Raw genomic sequence first — 19,938 nt, 5'->3', positions numbered from 1 at the left:
CTTTGAAATGGCTCCAAGTGACTTTCCTGACTTGTTCAAGTCAATGATTGTTCAAGTCAATATTCGTGTTGCTGTATGTATATTTTTGACCCAGCAGATTTGATCACTTTTTCTGTTAAAGTCATAAAAGAACCAAACTTCATGAATGTTTTTTGTGACAAAGAAGTATCTGTTCCTATCACTCTATCGGAGAAAAATCAGAGTTGTACAAATAACTGGAAACTCAAGAGAGCCATGACATTATGTTCTTCACAAGTCTATGTAAACTTTTGACCACAACTGTATAACTTACTCAGAGTTCGGTCAACTTCTATTTAAACATTTTAGCGACCAAAAAGGGGGAGAAGCTTCCACTCATGCACATTTATTCACAAAAAACAATAATTCCACCTTGACCACTCACTTCACTTCCCTTGTTTCCATTTGACTGGAAATTGCATCCAAAAGCAATACATCGTGGCATTTTACTTCGCGAGTTTAGGCAGCAATAAGCAATTGTTGAACACGAAAGATACCAATGAGGTCATCACTGCGAGCCCGCAAACCATAGCGCCAACTAACGGTCAAAATATGTAGTAAATATTATAAAATATTGCCATTGATTTAACATTTTATGTGTTTCGAACAACATATTTTTTAGTACAAGAGAACAATTGTGGTTTATTAGAGCCTACATGTATTTAAGTTAGAGGATCACTTTAAGTAGTTAAAAATGAGATTTGGCGTTTAGAATGTGAGGAAATGAGGGAAAATAAAAATTAGGAGATGGAGTTAGATGGGTTATTGTTGTTTTTGTTAACTTTTAATTTTGCAAATCATTGGAAAAATACAATTTTGAATGAAAATCTGTTTTTGTGTGTGTTATAGAAAGAACAGTTTTCTTTGCATTTCAGTAGTTTTAGGAGGTTTGAACACCCCACCCCAAAAAATGATGAAATAAATAAAATTTCTTGCTCCGTGGCGACCTTCACGTCGGGAAATTCTAGCCACTTTCACCCCTGCCCATAACTATCCCTTAATTGTATTTTTTTTTTTTGTTACTATCGCATTTTCTCCAATATGTTAGATGATAAATAATCGATCCAAACAAAGACAAAATGAAAAACAGCATTTCAAAGGGTAAATATATGAAAAAGAAAATCTCGACCACTTCTTGATGTCTGCGATTTCTGCATCGCGACCCTTGTTATATTACCATGTTTCACCCACAAAATCCCCCAAAAATCCGGCTTGGGCGATTCACAGCTGTGTTTTGACACTCAGTGATACATGCTACATGGAGTTTTAGGATCGAAACAAGGTAAGTACACGATAATACCTCGTTAAAATCATGGCGGCTTTAATTCTGCTCTCGCGTGCTCTCACCTCCAGATAGGGTTTTGCTGTTTATTTATTTATTTACTTTTAAAATGCCCTCCTGTTAAAAATTGTTCTTCCTCCAGAAAATTGATATTTTTAGCTTTCCAGTAGAGATGTTCCGATTGATTGGCATCCTGATCGATCGGGTCCGATCACGTCATTTTCAAAGTATCGGAATCAGCAAAAAAATATCGGCCATGCCTTTTTATTTTTTTGATTAAAGCGTTTTCTAATTGTATTTAACTTTACAGACAAAATATGTTACACTCTAGATGTAGAGTCTTTAGTTTAGGCTTAAAGTAGGGTTATCAAATTTATCCCTATACCGGCGGTAATTAATTGTCACGTTAAAATATTTAAAGCAATTAATGCATGCGCTGCACGACCCACTCACGCATTGTCGCGCTCAATCTGCAATGGCGTGGTTTTACCTATACAGAGAGATAAAAGGCAACGTAAAACACAAATAAACAACACAATTAGAAATTAACGAAAACTTTTCACCTTTTTCCTTTTAAAGCTTATTTATATATCAATGAATTGCCTATATGAATTGCCTTTATCTTAATTTATTACCTTATCATTGACAGTCTCTCCCTTGTGTGCAATCACTGTATATACTGTATATATTTATGACCTTTTGACCTTATATAATTGTCTATACCATAAAATAAACCATAACATGAAATAAACCTTTCAGTTAGCATTAAGAACAATACTAATTGCACTTATAGGCCCATTGTCAATGAAACATTATTATTTAGTAAGGCGACAGCACCCTCTGGTGTACAAAAAAAAAAAAAAAATTACAAACGGTGACGGCGCTTGAGGTGTTTATTCACGGCCGACGTGCAGCCAAGTTTAGCATTGAAGAGACAGGACAGAAGAGTGTACCCTCTTTTGTTTCTTTGAAATAAGTCAATGTTTTGGACACTATATTTTTTTAACCCTTCATTAACCGTCGACGGGATGTTGTGCTAGTCGACGGAGTTACGTCATCGATGACGTCGACTACGTCGACTAGTCGGGACAGCTCTAAATTATACATATACGTGAGAAAAAAAGACATTTCATCTAATATTGAACCATTTTCAGTCAATCAATGTCTTTATTTTCGATGTACATTGTTGAAAACAGCCAACAATTGCATCTAAGAGTTGACTAGAAAAAAAAATTCACTGCTTTCACTCAAAAAACTTAGACCTTATATAAAGTACCTTGCAAAAGTATTCGGCCCCCTTGAACCTTTCAACCTTTCGCCACATTTCAGGCTTCAAACATAAAGATATAGAATTTTATTTTTTTGTTAAGAATCAACAACAAGTGGGACATAATCGTGAAGTGGAACAAAATTTATTGGATAATTTAAACTTTTTTAACAAATAAAAAACTGAAAAGTGGGGTGTGCAATATTATTCGGCCCCCTTGCGTTAATACTTTGTAGCGCCACCTTTTGCTCCAATTACAGCTGCAAGTCGCTTGGGGTATGTTTCTATCAGTTTTGCACATCGAGAGACTGAGATTCTTGCCCATTCTTCCTTGCAAAACAGCTCGAGCTCAGTGAGGTTGGATGGAACGTGTTTGTGAACAGCAGTCTTCAGCTCTTTCCACAGATTCTCCATTGGATTCAGGTCTGGACTTTGACTTGGCCATTCTAACACCTGGATACGTTTATTTCTGAACCATTCCATTGTAGATTTGGCTTTATGTTTTGGATCATTGTCCTGTTGGAAGATAAATCTCCGTACCAGTCTCAGGTCTTGTGCAGATACCAACAGGTTTTCTTCCAGAATGTTCCTGTATTTGGCTGCATCCATCTTCCCGTCAATTTTAACCATCTTCCCTGTCCCTGCTGAAGAAAAGCAGGCCCAAACCATGATGCTGCCACCACCATGTTTGACAGTGGGGATGGTGTGTTCAGGGTGATGAGCTGTGTTGCTTTTACGCCAAACATATCGTTTTGCATTGTGGCCAAAAAGTTCAATTTTGGTTTCATCTGACCAGAGCACCTTCTTCCACATGTTTGGTGTGTCTCCCAGGTGGCTTGTGGCAAACTTTAAACGAGACTTTTTATGGATATCTTTGAGAAATGGCTTTCTTCTTGCCACTCTTCCGTAAAGGCCAGATTTTTGCAGTGTACGACTGATTGTTGTCCTATGGACAGACTCTCCCACCTCAGCTGTAGATCTCTGCAGTTCATCCAGAGTGATCATGGGCCTCTTGGCTGCAGCTATGATCAGTTTTCTCCTTGTTTGAGAAGAAAGTTTGGAAGGACGGCCGGGTCTTGGTAGATTTGCAGTGGTCTGATGCTCCTTCCATTTCAATATGGTGGCTTGCACAGTGCTCCTTGAGATGTTTAAAGCTTGGGAAATCTTTTTGTATCCAAATCCGGCTTTAAACTTCTCCACAACAGTATCTCGGACCTGCCTGGTGTGTTCCTTGGTTTTCATAATGCTCTCTGCACTTTAAACAGAACCCTGAGACTATCACAGAGCAGGTGCATTTATACGAAGACTTGATTACACACATTTGGATTCTATTTATCATCATCGGTCATTTAGGACAACATTGGATCATTCAGAGATCCTCACTGAACTTCTGGAGTGAGTTTGCTGCACTGAAAGTAAAGGGGCCGAATAATATTGCACGCCCCACTTTTCAGTTTTTTATTTGTTAAAAAATTTTAAATTATCCAATAAATTTTGTTCCACTTCACGATTGTGTCCCACTTGTTGTTGATTCTTGACAAAAAAAATAAATTTCATATCTTTATGTCTGAAGCCTGAAATGTGGCGAAAGGTTGCAAGATTCAAGGGGGCCGAATACTTTTGCAAGGCACTGTATATATATATATGTGTGTGTGTGTGTGTGTGTATACTGTATATACTGTATTTAAAAACATATTTCTATTCTATTTTTTTTCTATTTCTTACCTAAAAAATGTAATTAAGCTTGAAAACACACATCACTTGAAAGCTACGTGTTTTTCCCACGTGTTTCAATTTAGTTTCCATTTGTGTCAAGCTATTTTTAAGTTAAGTTTTAAGTTAGTCTAAACTGTAAGTACTGGTAGTAAGAGTGTGACAATGTCTCGATACAGCGATATATCGCGATATTTTGCAACCCGATGGGTTATCGATATGCTCCCGCCAAGAATCGATACTTTTATTTAACATATTGGCCATACAATGGAGTATGGATGCTGTAAACTGCTCAATGTTTGTTGAGCAATCCCTTGGCGGTCCACTACGGGCGCTCGGGAGTGGCGGTGAGGGTAAAGTGCGCACAAGTTGTCTAGAGAAGAAGAGAGGAAGCTCCAAGTGGGTTGAAAAAATAAAAAAGCTCCGTGAGAACGGTGGAGGAAAAAATGAGAAAAATATTGCTACAAATCACACATGGGGACACACTTTAGATTTTACACCAACAAGAAAGGAAGTAAGGTGAACAAGGACTTTGCTGTATGCAAGAATTGTCTAAGAAAATTAAGTTTCACTGGGAGCTGGTGACGTAGTGGACACCGGAGATTGTGAGCTTCGCTTTCATCACTTGAGGTAAGAAATTTTGCAATGTAATTGACTTTTTAATTTACATGTATTATTTTGATGACATTTGGTGTTGAATGATATAAAATAAACCAGGACCCTAAACTGGCTGAAAATGAATATCGAACAAGCCCACGTGAATTTACCGATTTATTTGAGAACCAATTTCCATCTAGTTTTCTACACCAACTGTTATTACTGTCATTTTGATACAATAAGCTATAAAAATGGTTTGAATAGGTTCCAAGATATATAAAGTGATGTGCATGATAATTAATGTAGCCTACATATTAAAAATAGGTAATTACTGATGTAGCCTACATATTGAAAATAGGTAATTATTGAATTTTTTTTTAATTCAATACTTCCAACACAAAAAAAATCAGGATTTCAACTCAAACGCTATGAAGTAGCTAATATTTTTTGTTTTATTTACCGTATTTTTCGGACAATAAGTCGCACCTGAGTATAAGTCGCACCAGCCAAAAAATGCCCAATGAAGAGGAAAAAAACATATATAAGTCGCACTGGAGTATAAGTCGCATTTTTGGGGGAAATTTACTTGATAAAATCCAGCACATAGAATGGATATTTCATCTTGAAAGGCAATTTGAAATTAAACTCATTTGCTCCCAGAAACGTATAAAGACGTTCTATTTTTAAATGCTTAACTGTCCCACAAACGTATTTATACGTCTTTTGCGTTTTTTTGTACAAGAAGCATCTAGAGCTTCCGATCTATCGCCGAAACAAAAAACAAGCCTCAAAACCCATTTTAAAGCAATAAAACTGGCCACTGGAGGGCAGTAGCGCATTTGTTAAAACCCCACAACCCAATTCAAACAGTACAACTTTATTAGGGAAGGTAGCAGAGCCCCTCCGCAGCTTGCTGCTCAGGTCCACCGCACGCTCGAGTGTCCTGCACGGAAACGCGCACGGCCAAACCAGTCCCCCCCCCCCCAGGAACATAAGTTCCCCAGGCGAACGAGACAGTGGTCACCACAAAAAAAGACTAAAAAAAAAAATCCATCTTTACGAGACAGTCGGCAATGAGGGAAAAGTTTAACCGCTGTCGCAGCCACCAAACGTCATCTCTCAGTTAGGTAAGTGTGAATAAATTGTTACTTTGCTATCAAAAGCTCTATTTGGCTGGTTGTTCATGTTATTTTGTAAAAGGAAAACATTATTCAGATGTTTGGGGTGTCACTGAAGCAAAAAATAGCTGTGTTAAAGTCAAAATTATGTTTGAAATTTTTGCGTTTACAAAAAGCTCATTTTCTCCGTTTTTTCATCAGAAATTGGAAAAATGCTCAAACTTAGCTATTTTCCAATGCTGATTTCTAAAGAATGGAAACACATATGAACTTACTTTTTTTTTTCTGCTGAAAGAAGAGAGTCTAATCTTTCTTTTGGTGGGTTCCATGTTTATATAGCAATAGAACAGAATTTTTTGTGGGCCGTGCAAAATCAGTCAAAATCCAGTAAAATGGCCGGGAGCGAAGGGCCTTGCTCCGGTGAAAATGGCTGGGAGTGAATGAGTTAAAATACAATATTGAACAACATGCTGAATAAGTGTACAGTATGATAAGGGTTACATGATGCATGAACAACAAAATGCGAACGTGGCCAGTATGTTAACGTAACATAGCTATTAAGAGTTACTCAGATAACTATAGCATCAAGAACATGGTAACAAGTTTAGCAAACCATCAGTGTCACTCCAAAACACCAAATTAACATGTGAAATGATATAAAAATGTGTTAATAATTTCACACATAAGTCGCTCCTGAGTATAAGTCGCACCCCCAGCCAAACTATGAAAAAAACTGCGACTTATAGTCCGAAAAATACGGTAGTTGTTTTTAAGGTGAGGAAGACTGTGACTGAGCAAGTCTGACATCTTAAATGCTGAAGCAGATAGCGGAAGTGCTCAAACCAAGCAACAAAGGTCATATACGAAGAAAAGACCCACCAATTTTATCATTGCCCCACTCCAAGCTCAACTGCTGACACCTACGGCACTTTTTATTTATTTATTTTTTTAAAGATTTAAAACTTTAAAGAAATTAAGGGTGCTATTCATCATGATCTCTCCAAGCGATATCAGTGGTCGTGGTTGGTTTCCTCTATATGTGCAGGGGCACAATTTGCAGTAGATTTTTATTTTACAGCAATGTTGCACAGAAAAGGTGTCACTGTTTAATAAATGACTTAAACAGTATTTTTTCTATTTTTAAATATCTTTTTTTTTTCTTCGTTTCAACAGTTGTATCGTAGAATGTCATGTATCCAATTTCTGACCAATATATCGATAATCGCTGTATCGTGATATAATCGTTATGGTGAGCCGTGTATCGCGAATCGTATCGTATCGTGAGGTGCCCTGAGGTTCCCACTCCTAACTGGTAGGATTTTGAGTTTTTGCAGTGTTCAAAATATATGTATGATACCCGCTGTATTGGAGCACATTTATTCAGCAATGACTATTGAGCTAAAACTGACAGTTAGCTTTATTATGTTTTAATTTTACACCCTCATCACTCTACAGCGCTGTGTTTTTACAGATTAAATAAAGCCTGTATGTAAGACACGTTAGCCACGTATCGACAGTGGTCAGAATCAATAGAAACCTAGCCCTCCGAAGGGCTAACGTTACGTGAGCATGTGACTCACGGCTGTTTAATAACGCAGCCGAGTCGGTCATTTTGCATCTAGTCCTAAATGCATGCGATATCTGAGACGCATTGGACTCTACCTGCTACCAAACTAGCATCATGCGGGCGTAGTTTGTAGCGGCTGTCGGCTGCGGTAAGTTTTTAAAAAAATTTGTATTGCTTCTTCCTCTCCGCACGTCACGTCAGCGCGTTGTCCCGCATTATGAGTAGTCCGGGCAAAACGGGATGCTGAGAGCTGGCAAAATTAAACGATTCCTCGAGGTGAATAAAATTACTCGGATCAGTTTTTAAACTCGAGTTACTCGAGTTGCTCGAGTATTCGTTTCAGCTCTAATTGGTAGCACTACGCACAGTCATGGTTCCACTTCCCATCATACATTTGGGCATGGCTAGAGTATCATTTACTGAAAGCTCAACAAATACACTAGATGGCAATATTTAGTCACAATATACAAAGTCACAAGTCTTTCTATCCGTGAATCCCTCTCACAGAAAGAATGTTAATAATGTAAATGCCATTTTGAGGATTTATTGTCATAATAAACAAATACAGTACTTATGTACTGTATGTTGAATGTATCTATTCGTCCGAGTTTTATTCATTTTTTTCTTAATGCATTGCTAAAATGTACTGTATATGATCGGGAAAAATAATCGGGAATGATTGGAATTGAATCGGAAGCAAAAAAAAAAAAAGCAATCGGATCGGGAAATATTGGGATCGGCAGATACTCAAACTAAAACGATCGGGATCGGATCGGAAGCAAAAAAAACATTATCGGAACAACCCTACTTTCCAATTATGTATCACACGTGCATACCGGACAATTTTGAAATTTGGCTAAATTTGGGGTCTCAGAGCGGAACTTCAAGTCACCTGAATGTTTTCCGCCCTATATTACAAAAATCAAAGGCCCGTAACTTTCAATCTGTGTGTAAGGTACAGTATGTACTATGTACTGTATGTGTGAGTTGCGCTTTCAGAACTGACTGACAAAAACCTTTTTCACAATATTATATGTACCTGTATTTCTTCCAGATGGAACTTGGGATGATGAAGATTGCACAAGCACCAAGGCATCTGTTTGCAGCATAGATTTGTGCATTCGTGGAAATCCTGACACTCCTGAATTCTGTCCTGCAGTGCCTGGGCAAACGCCATAAATATTGGTGACTTTACTGATCTTCACCAGAAGTGCTCACTATTTTTTGCTCCAAGATCTACTCTTCAAGGAGACAACCTCCCGCAATCTTATATTGACAGCCTAGAAAGCACAGCAGCAATGTATTTTGCGAGCTACTAATAAAATGACTAAGTCAAAATAATCTGTTTTCTTACAATTTATGTTGAATAACTATATTTGTTGAACAGACAACATACAAGAGAACATTATTTGCTGCGATCTACCAATACGAGCGTTGCGATCGAGCACACCTGGTCTACACAATTTTAAATTGTTTCGGTGCAAGAGTAAAGGTAAATTTTGGTGGGGGGGAATCACATTCACAAATTAAAATCTTGCTGCAAATCTTGATTCCAAGGCAAATTTTTGAATAAATGAGTGCAATGTCAACACGATTACCGTATTTTTCGGACTATAAGTCGCACCTGAGTATAAGTCGCACCAGCCATAAAATGCCCAACAAAGAGGAAAAAAACATATATAAGTCGCACTGGAGTATAAGTCGCATTTTTGGGGGAAATTTACTTAACACATAGAGCAGATGTGTCATCTTGAAAGGCAATTTAAAATAAAAATACAATCGAGAACAACATTGAAATAAATAAACAGTATGATAATGTTACATGATACATGAACAACAAAAGGCGAACGTGGCGGGTATGCCAATGTAACATAGCTATTAAGAGTTATTCACATAACTATAGCATAAAGAACATGCTAACAAGTTTACCAAACCATCAGTGTCACTCTAAAACACCAAAATAACATGTGAAATGATCTAATAATGTGTCAATAATTTCACACATAAGTCGCTCCTGAGTATAAGTCGCACCCCCAGCAAAATTATGAAAAAAACTGCGACTTATAGTCCGAAAAATACGGTACGTGTTTTGATTTACGCAAGATGCCTGCACGTATTTGTTACTGTTGTAACCAGAGGTGGGTATAGGCGTAATCTTGGAGTTTCATTCACTGTTCATGTTTATTTAAAGACTGCATGATTCAATCATGCTAACCTTGGAAACATGAAGGTTTCTTGCTGAAAATGCACACTGTCTTTTAGTAAACTTTACAACCTGCCTGATTCATTTTTTGAGTGATAGGTGTAATCTTGGAGTTACACTCAAAAAAAAAAAAAAAAAGAATCAGGCAGGTTGTAAAGTTTACTAAAAGACAGTGTGCATTTTCAGCAAGAAACCATCATGTTTCCAAGGTGAGCATGATTGAATCATGCAGTCTTTACATAAACATGAACAGTGAATGAGGAGCTTGATTAGATATTGTTGATGCAACATAATGTTAATGTGTCTTGCCAACTAATTGCAATAGTCTCGTGATTTCTAGCGAGATTTAAAAGTAGGATTGCCAACTCCCTGAAAAAGTAAGGTAAACCTCATTGGTACCATCACCATTGAATTATTATTTTGTATGTGAAAAATGATTTTTTATTAGATGGGACTTTGAAAGGCAAAGGCCCAGCTAGTAAAATTCCTCAACTTTATTTTTATTTCTTTCTTTCATAATCTTATTATCCACATTTTTTCGGCGCACTGGAGACTCCACATTGTTTAACCGACCGGCACCGTTTAAATATCAAAATGACCCGAATTCCATTCATTTTTAATGGCAAACTTTTTCCCTTCATTTTCAATGACAGGAAAACATAGGTGGTTGTGATTTTTGACCACTTACCGTTACAACCCATTGACATTGAAGTGGCACCTCAGTAAGTCAGTACCATTGACAGCTATGTATGTCCATGCCATTGACTATCATGAATGTCGCTACTATTGATGCCAATGTACTGGATTCCATTGAGGCATACAGTGCTGCTCAAAAGTTTGTGAACCCCCTCAACATTTTGGAATTTTCTATTATTTCAACCTGATTTCCTAATCAATCAATTCAGTAGTTTTTTTTGTTTTTTTAACAGTTGTGTTGTCGAGACTAAATTAAAAAGAGTTTTCATCAACTGATGTAGGTGCAAAATTGAACTGTTTGGTCACAACCAAAACCGCCATGTCTGGCGAAAAGTCAACACTGCATACCACCAAAAGAACCTTCTCCCAACAGTGAAGCATGGAGGTGGGAATGTCAAGATCTGGGCTTGCTTTTCATCCTCAGGACCTGGACAACTCCACATAGTCCAGGGAATCATGAATTCTGAGGAATATTGTCAAATCCTAGAACATAACCTGACGCCATCTGTTTTGAAGTTAAAGCTTGGCAGAAGGTGGATCATGCAACATGATAATGATCCAAAGCATTCCAGCAATACAACCAAGGAATGGCTGAAAAAGAAGAAGATTCGTGTTCTGGACTGGCCCAGTCAAAGTCCTGACCTAAATCCCATTGAAATGCTGTGGCGGGACCTGAAGCGAGCAGTTCATGCCAGACGCCCATCAAACCTCTCTCAACTGACTGCGTTCTGCAAGGAAGAATGGGCAAAAATCCCCCAAAATAGATGTGAGAGGCTGATTAGTCACTACAGAAACCGTTTGGTTGAGGTAATCTCTGCAAAAGGAGGCGCAATATCCTATTAACTGAAGGGGTTCACATACTTTTGCACACATGATATCTGAGTTTTTCTTAAATCAACCACTTTTGTTAAATAAAGAATGACAATATAACTATTTCTTTTGTTTCAGTCCATTATTTGGAATGTCAGTATTGTGGATTTGGGTATAACTTAACATTTAATAAGGTTATTTTAGTTTTTTTTTACAAAAAATCTGACCATCGCTGTGGGGTTCACAAACTTTCGAGCAGCACTGTATATAAATTGATGCAATTGACGGTCATTTATGTTAAAATTAGGGCTGTCAAACAATTACAATTTTTAATCGAGTTAATCAAAGCTTAGAAATTAATTCATCATAATTAATCGTAATTCAAACCATCTCTAAAATATGCCATATTTTTCTGTAGATTATAGTTGGAATGGAAAGATAAGACAGATATATACATTCAACATACTGTACATAAGTACTGTATTTCTTTATTATAACAATAAAGCCCCAAGATGGCATTAACATTACTAACATTCTTTCTGTGATAGGGATCCACGGATAGATTCTTAAAGGATAAATGTGAGTTTGTATATTGTGACTAAATATGGCCATGCAGTGTATTTGTTGAGCTTTCAGTAAAAGATAATGTAGTGACAAAACTGTTCTGTCCAAATGCATGATGGGAAGTGGGTAACCATGACTGTGTGTGGCTCTGTGATGTTTGCAATGCAGGGTGTTAAGTAAAAGATCAACTCCTGTCATTCTTCCCCACGTTGCTTGCATCAATAGTTATAACTGTTGTGGAAGAGAAGTCAAAGCTTTACGCAATTAAAAGTACGGTCCAAATGAATGCCTGTATCCACTCCACTCACCTGTCACTGCCTCCTAGCTCTGTATATACGTAGAACGTCGCCATTGTAGTCTGTTTGCGGCAATGCGTGAGTGGGTCGTTCCGTGCATCCGTTAAATATTTTAACGTAATTAATTTAAAAAATTAATTTTTCAGTGGCACGTATTTGTTACTGTTGTAACCAGAGGTGGGTATATGGGGTGTTGAACTGACATTAAAAAAATTTGCACCTGATAATATTGCTTTCCTTCAGCATTTAGCAATTGTGTCATTTTAACATAAAGCACACGTCTAGCCAATATTAGGCACTCATGTTGCGCGAACATAAAGCACTCTTGTTGAGCCAACATAAGGCACTCATGTTCAGCCCAAAATATATTTTGAACCGACATTATAGAAATACATAATTTGCACCTGATTAAACTGGTTTCCTTCAGTATTTAGCAATTGTGTTCTTTTAACTTAAAGCACACATGTTGAGCCAACATACGGCACAACTAGGGCTGTCAAATTTATCGCGTTAACGAGCGGTAATTAATTTTTTAAATTAATCACGTTAAAATTAGGGCTGTCAAACGATTAGAATTTTTAATCGAGTTAATTACAGCTTAAAAATTAATTAATCGTAATTAATCGCAATTAATCGCAATTCAAACCATCTATAAAATATGCCATATTTTTCTGTAAATTATATATATATTCTGTAAAATAAATTGTTGGAATGGAAAGATAAAACACAAGATGGATATATACATTCAACATACGGTACATAAGGACCGTAGTGGGCATTTCACTCTACTGTCATTTAAATCTGTATGCTGTCCTCACTCCGAAGCGTCTACTTTTTCCAAAGCTAGACAGCTAGTGAACGACGCCTTAATAATTAGACTTCCTTTTTCATCTGATTTATTAATAAAATGGCTTCAAACCATTGTCCTCTTTAGACCGTTGTAAAACTACAAAATAAAAGTACACAAGCATTGCATTAGCAACAACGTTAGCTTAGCACGCTATACAGGTTCACTAAACATAAACAAAAAGCGTCTCATACAAAAAATATAACATTTCGCTTACTAAGATAATATGTACATTCTTTACAACAACCATACTTACGGACAAATGTTGTCCAAGGATCATATAAGCACAACATTATCAGCCCGAGACGTCGTGCAGCCATAATGAACTGGCAAGAAAATAATAAACCATGTCGCAAAGCAACCACAAGAGTTCGCTGTTGGACAGCAAAAAAAGCCTTGCTGTAAAACTTACCAAAAGGCAGAATACTTTCTGAGCGGGACATGTGCGTTAATTGCCTCAAATATTTTAACGTGATTAATTTTAAAAATTAATTACCGCACGTTAACACGATAAGTTTGACAGCCCTAGTTAAAATATTTAACGGATGCCTGAACGACCCACTCACGCATTGCCACAAACAGACTACAATGGCGACGTTCTACGTATATATAGAGCTAAGAGGCAGTGACAGGTGAGTGGAGTGGATAAAGGCATTCATTTGGACTGTGCTTTTAATTGCGTAAAGCTTTGACATCTCTTCCACAACAGTTATAACTATTGAGGCGAGCAACGTGGGGAAGAATAACAGGACTTGATCTTTTTCTTAACACCATGCATTGTACACAACACAGAGAAGATATATTATTTGCAGCCGCCACACACAGTCATGGGTACCCACTTCCCATCATGCATTGTGCAGAACAGTTTTGTCACGACATTATCATTTACTGAAAGCTCAACAAATACACTAGATGGCAATATTTAGTCACACTATACAAAGTCACAAGTCTTTCTATCCGTGAATCCCTCACACTAGATGACAATATTTAGTCACAATATACAAAGTCACAAGTCTTTCTATCCGTGAATCCCTCTCACAGAAAGAATGTTAATAATGTAAATGCCATTTTGAGGATTTATTGTCATAATACACAAATACAGTACTTATGTACTGTATGTTGAATGTATATATTCGTCCGAGTTTTATTCATTTTTTTCTTAATGCATTGCCAAAATGTACTGTATATGATCGGGAAAAATAATCGGGAATGATTGGAATTGAATCGGGAGCAAAAAAAAAAAAAAGCAGTCGGATCGGGAAATATTGGGATCGGCAGATACTCAAACTAAAACGATCGGATCGGGAGTAAAAAAACATTATCGGAACAACCCTACTTTCCACTTATGTATCACACGTGCATACCGGACAATTTTGAAATTTGGCTAAATTTGGGGTCTTAGAGCGGAACTTCAAGTCACCTGAGTGTTTTCCGCCCCATATTACAAAAATCAAAGGCCCGTAACTTTCAATCTGTGTGTAAGGTACAGTGTGTACTATGTACTTTATGTGTGAGTTGCGCTTTCTGAACTGACTGACAAAAACCTTTTTCACAATATTATATGTACCTGTATTTCTTCCAGATGGAACTTGGGATGATGAAGATTGCACAAGCACCAAGGCATCTGTTTGCAGCATAGATTTGTGCATTCGTGGAAATCCTGACACTCCTGAATTCTGTCCTCCCTGATGATGTAAATATTGGTGGCCTTACTGATCTTCACCAGAAGTGCTCACTATTTTTTGCTCCAAGATCTACTCTTCAAGGAGACAACCTCCCGCAATCTTATATTGACAGCCTAGAAAGCACAGCAGCAATGTATTTTGCGAGCTACTAATAAAATGACCAAGTCAAAACAATCTGTTTTCTTACAATTTATGTTGAATAACTATATTTGTTGAACAAACAACATACAAGAGAACATGATTTGCTGCGATCTACCCATACGAGCGTTGCGATCGAGCACACCTGGTCTACACAATTTTAAATTGTTTCGGTGCAAGAGTAAAGGTAAATTTTGGTGGGGGGGAGTCACATTAACAGATTAAAATCTTGCTGCAAATCTTGATTCCAAGGCAAATTTTTGAATAAATGAGTGCAATGTCAACACGATTACGTGTTTTGATTTACGCAAGATACCTGCACGTATTTGTTACTGTTGTAACCAGAGGTGGGTACACTAAAAAAATGGGGTGTTGAACTGACATAAAAAAATTATGGAAAGAATTTGCACCTGAAAATATTGCTTTCCTTCAGCATTTAGCAATTGTGTCCTTTTAACATAAAGCACACGTCTAGCCAATATTAGGCACTCATGTTGCGCGAACATAAAGCACTCTTGTTGAGCCAACATAAGGCACTCATGTTCAGCCCAAAATATATTTTCAACCGACATTATAGAAATACATAATTTGCACCTGATTAAATTGCTTTCCTTCAGTATTTAGCAATTGTGTTCTTTTAACATAAAGCACACATGTTGAGCCAACATACGGCACAACTAGGGCTGTCAAATTTATGCGTTAACGGGCGGTAATTAATTTTTTAAATTAATCACGTTAAAATTAGGGCTGTCAAACGATTAAAATTTTTAATCAAGTTAATTACATCTTAAAAATTAATTAATCGTAATTAATCGCAATTAATCGCAATTCGAACCATCTATAAAATATGCCATATTTTTCTGTAAATTATATATATATTCTGTAAAATAAATTGTTGGAATGGAAAGATAAAACACAAGATGGATATATACATTCAACATACGGTACATAAGGACTGTTGTGGGCATTTCACTCTACTGTCATTTAAATCTGTATGCTGTCCTCACTCCGAAGCGTCTACTTTTTCCAAAGCTAGACAGCTAGTGAACGACGCCTTAATAATTAGACTTCTTCCTTTTTCATCTGATTTATTAATAAAATGGCCTCAAACCATTGTCCTCTTTAGACCGTTGTAAAACTACAAAATAAAAGTACACAAGCATTGCATTAGCAACAACGTTAGCTTAGCACGCTATACAGGTTCACTAAACATAAACAAAAAGCGTCTCATACAAAAAATATAACATTTCGCTTACTAAGATAATATGTACATTCTTTACAACAACCATACTTACGGACAAATCTTGTCCAAGGATCATATAAGCACAACATTATCAGCCCGAGATGTCGTGCAGCCACAATGAACTGGCAAGAAAATAATAAACCATGTCGCAAAGCGACCACAAGAGTTTGCTGTTGGACAGCAAAAAAAGCCTTGCTGTAAAACTTACCAAAAGGCAGAATACTTTCTGAGCGGGACATGTGCGTTAATTGCGTCAAATATTTTAACGTGATTAATTAAAAAAATGAATTATCGCGCGTTAACGCGATAATTTTGACAGCCCTAGTTAAAATATTTAACGGATGCCTGAACGACCCACTCACGCATTGCCACAAATAGACTATAATGGCGACGTTCTACGTATATATAGAGCTAACAGGCAGTGACAGGTGAGTGGAGTGGATGAAGGCATTCATTTGGACCGTGCTTTTAATTGCGCAAAGCTTTGACATCTCTTCCACAACAATTATAACTATTGAGGCGAGCAACGTGGGGAAGAATAACAGGACTTGATCTTTTTCTTAACACCATGCATTGTACACAACACAGAGAAGATATATTATTTGCAGCCGCCACACACAGTCATGGGTACCCACTTCCCATCATGCATTGGGCATAACAGTTTTGTCACTACATTATCATTTACTGAAAGCTCAACATGTACACTAGATGACAATATTTAGTCACAATATACAAACTCACATTTATCCTTTAAGAATCCATCCGTGGATCCCTTTCACTGAAAGAATGTTAATAATGTTAATGCAATCTTGTGGATTTATTGTTATAATAAACAAATACAGTACCTATCTACAGTATGTTGAATGTATATATCCGTCTTGTCTTACAATATCTTTCCATTCTGTAGAGTTAATATCGAGGGTTGATTGAATATTTGCTTGATTGATTGAATATTTGCTTGTGCTCATACATACCTAATACATACTACATATTGCCATATTTTTTCTTATTGATATAACCAGTAAATGATTATTGCTTGCTATACTAGGTTGTAGTATAATGTTTAAGTGTTACAAAGAGTAAAGAAGGTCAGGATAACAACTGCCTTGCTTCATGGCCGCATCATTGCGTAACTAGACCTTCCGGGACATCTTCAGCACCTGACGTCTAGACTTTCGTCTAGACCTTCGAGGACAATTTTCCGTTCGAGGACATCTTCCATGGCCGCAGCGTTGCATAACTGAAGTGTCTGGGTCATTCTGACCACTTTACCTGTGCCCTTGCTTACACACGTGTATTTAGTTAGTTCCACCTACATGCTCACACATAGCCAACCAAAATCACATGGGTGTGTCCAGCTTGCTTTCCCCCTCCCTTCGGGACGGCACCCTTCTGTGTTAGGACAAACCCCTAATAAAAAGAGCAAGGAGGGTTTTTTCCTTAGATCAGTTTTGGTGACGATACAGCGTAATCTAGCATTCCTCTGTCTAGTCCCTCTTTGCTCTCCTTGGCCAAGAAAACTGAGTGACTTCTCTCCTTATTTTTGGGTAATTTTACAAATGTCTACCTAAGGGTCTATTTTTGAACTTGACACATTCCATCAATAATTTACAGAGAAATATGGCATATTTTAGAGATGGTTTGAATTGCGATTAATTACGATGAATTAATTTCTAAGCTGTGACTAATTCGATTAAAAATTTTTAATCGTTTGACAGCCCTAATTTTAACGTAAATGGCCGTCAATGGCATCAAATTATATATGCCTTTGAATTTAAAATTAATTTTGACTTTAATTGGCAAAAGCTTTGTCATCTCTCCCACAGTAACTATAAATATTGTGGAAAGAGACGTGGGGACGAATGACAGGAGTTGATCTTTTTCTTAACACCCTGTAGTGTACCCAACGCAGAGAAGATATAGCATTTGCAGCCACCACACACAGTCATGGTTGCACCACTTCCCATCGTGCATTTGGGCAGAACAGTTAAGTCGCTACAGTATCATTTACTGAAAGCTCAACAAATAGACTAGATGGCAATATTTAGTCACAATATACAAAACAAACTCACATTTATCCTTTAAGAATCACAAGTCTTTCTATCCGTGGATCACTTTCACAGAAAGAATGTTAACAATGTTAATGCCATCTTGTGGATTTATTGTCACAATAATTTACAGAAAAATAAGGCATATTTTAGAGATGGTTTGAATTGCGATTAATTACAAGTAATTAATTTTTAAGCTGTGATTAACTCAATTAAAAATTTTAATCGTTGGACAGCCCTGGTTAAATGTACACCTTATGCCTAATATATACACAACGCAACAAAAACAGAATTGTCGTGGAGCTCAAAATGTTGACTGGACAGTTATGGACTATGCACATGATATCATTAGTAACATCAAATATTAAACAATACACCAAAGTATATCAGTAGCCGTGTCCTTAAGTCTTTCTGATAGTTTTCCCCAGACCTTTTTACTGCAATAATATAATGAAAACCTGAAATTATGGCTTTTAGTTTTGGCCACCCCAACATTTTAAGTGGCCCCATCTGGCCACCCCTATGAAAAATTTCTGGAGGCGCCACTGACTAGCTCCACCTACTGGCTGACATTTGTAAGATACTGTTTTAAACTTTGTCTTCCAGGATTCTGATTTCATGTGGAATGATGGCACATTTGAAGGTTTCCGCAATTTTGATCAAACTACCTCACAGCCTAATATGGCAGGTCTCGGATGTGTATCCATTAAAACATCTGGTAAGTAAAACCTGACTACTTTTGCTCATTAAAACATTTTATATTAGCAATTATTATTATTATATTATTTCTTCTGACATTGGTTTCTTAGCCTGTCGCAGTCGAGATGGATTCAAAGTTTCGATGTTCAGTTACTTTACTTGTAAAAAAATGTATTAAGTTTCAGTGATCCCTATTAATACATACGTCATCATGCTAACCATTCTTTCACTGTGCCAAAATAATATAAGAGTAATATGTATAACATATATTAAAGTTGTCCAATGATGAATTTTTAACCGATGCCTTGATATTGACCGACTCCAAAAATCTGATACCAAAATCAAACAGATACTGATATATACGATCGTGGACTGAACATATTATGGCTAATTGTATTGTGATGCCCCACTGGACGCTTTAATAATGATAAATGTAACAACTTCAAGGTTTTTTTAAATGAAAATTCGGTAAAAAATAGGAGAACAACTTCAACTGAAGTTATGGGGGTGGTTTGTCCATACAGTGGTATAAAAAAACGTATCTGATCCTTTTGGAATTTCTCACATTTCTGCGTAAAATCACCAACAAATATGATCCAATCTTTGTCAAAATCACACGGATGTAAAAACTGTGTCTGCTTGAACTAAAACCACTCAAACATTTATAGGTTTTCATATTTTAATGAGGATAGCATGCAAACAGTGACAGAGGGTGGAAAAATAAGTGAACCCTCTGCCTAAGGAGACTTAAAGAGCAATTAAAACCAATTTTTACCAAACAATTTAACAATGCACTGACGCCCATTGAGCCAATGTGTGTCCATTATATTGATGCCAATGAACATGGATTCCATTGACGCATTTGTAGGTTGATGCCATTGACAGCCACGTATGTCCAAATTTCCCCATTCACTTCCAATGGCATTTACATTGCATTGAAGCCCATGTACACGGATGCCATGTATGTCAATTCTATTGATGCCAATGCACTTGGATTCCACTGACGCATGTTTGAGTCAATGCTATTGACGGCCATGTACGTCCAAATTTCCCATTCATTTTCAATGGCAAAAAACCTGTGTCCCATGAATGTCGATTCCATTGACACATAAGTAAGTCGACGCCAATGACTGCCATGTACGTTCAA

General features: G+C 37.0%; 1 protein-coding gene across 2 annotated transcripts in view; it reads right to left on the bottom strand.

The window, feature by feature from the left end:
• Positions 1-14,659, bottom strand: part of LOC130915789 (galactose-specific lectin nattectin-like) — a 73,446-nt gene extending 58,787 nt beyond the window's left edge. For both annotated transcript variants that reach the window (XM_057835870.1, XM_057835871.1), the window contains exons 1-2: positions 14,546-14,659; positions 8,602-8,724 (exon numbers count right to left, since the gene is read on the bottom strand). In XM_057835870.1, coding sequence (XP_057691853.1) covers positions 8,602-8,724; positions 14,546-14,602 — 180 coding nt within the window. In that variant the 5' untranslated portion in view covers positions 14,603-14,659. The remainder of the gene's footprint in view (positions 1-8,601; positions 8,725-14,545) is intronic.
• Between the last annotated feature and the right edge of the window lie 5,279 nt (positions 14,660-19,938).

Source organism: Corythoichthys intestinalis, chromosome 5 (assembly GCF_030265065.1).
Source record: "Corythoichthys intestinalis isolate RoL2023-P3 chromosome 5, ASM3026506v1, whole genome shotgun sequence".
In the NCBI taxonomy this organism is placed as follows: Eukaryota; Metazoa; Chordata; class Actinopteri; order Syngnathiformes; family Syngnathidae; genus Corythoichthys; species Corythoichthys intestinalis.
This window is presented reverse-complemented; position numbering and strand designations above follow the sequence as displayed.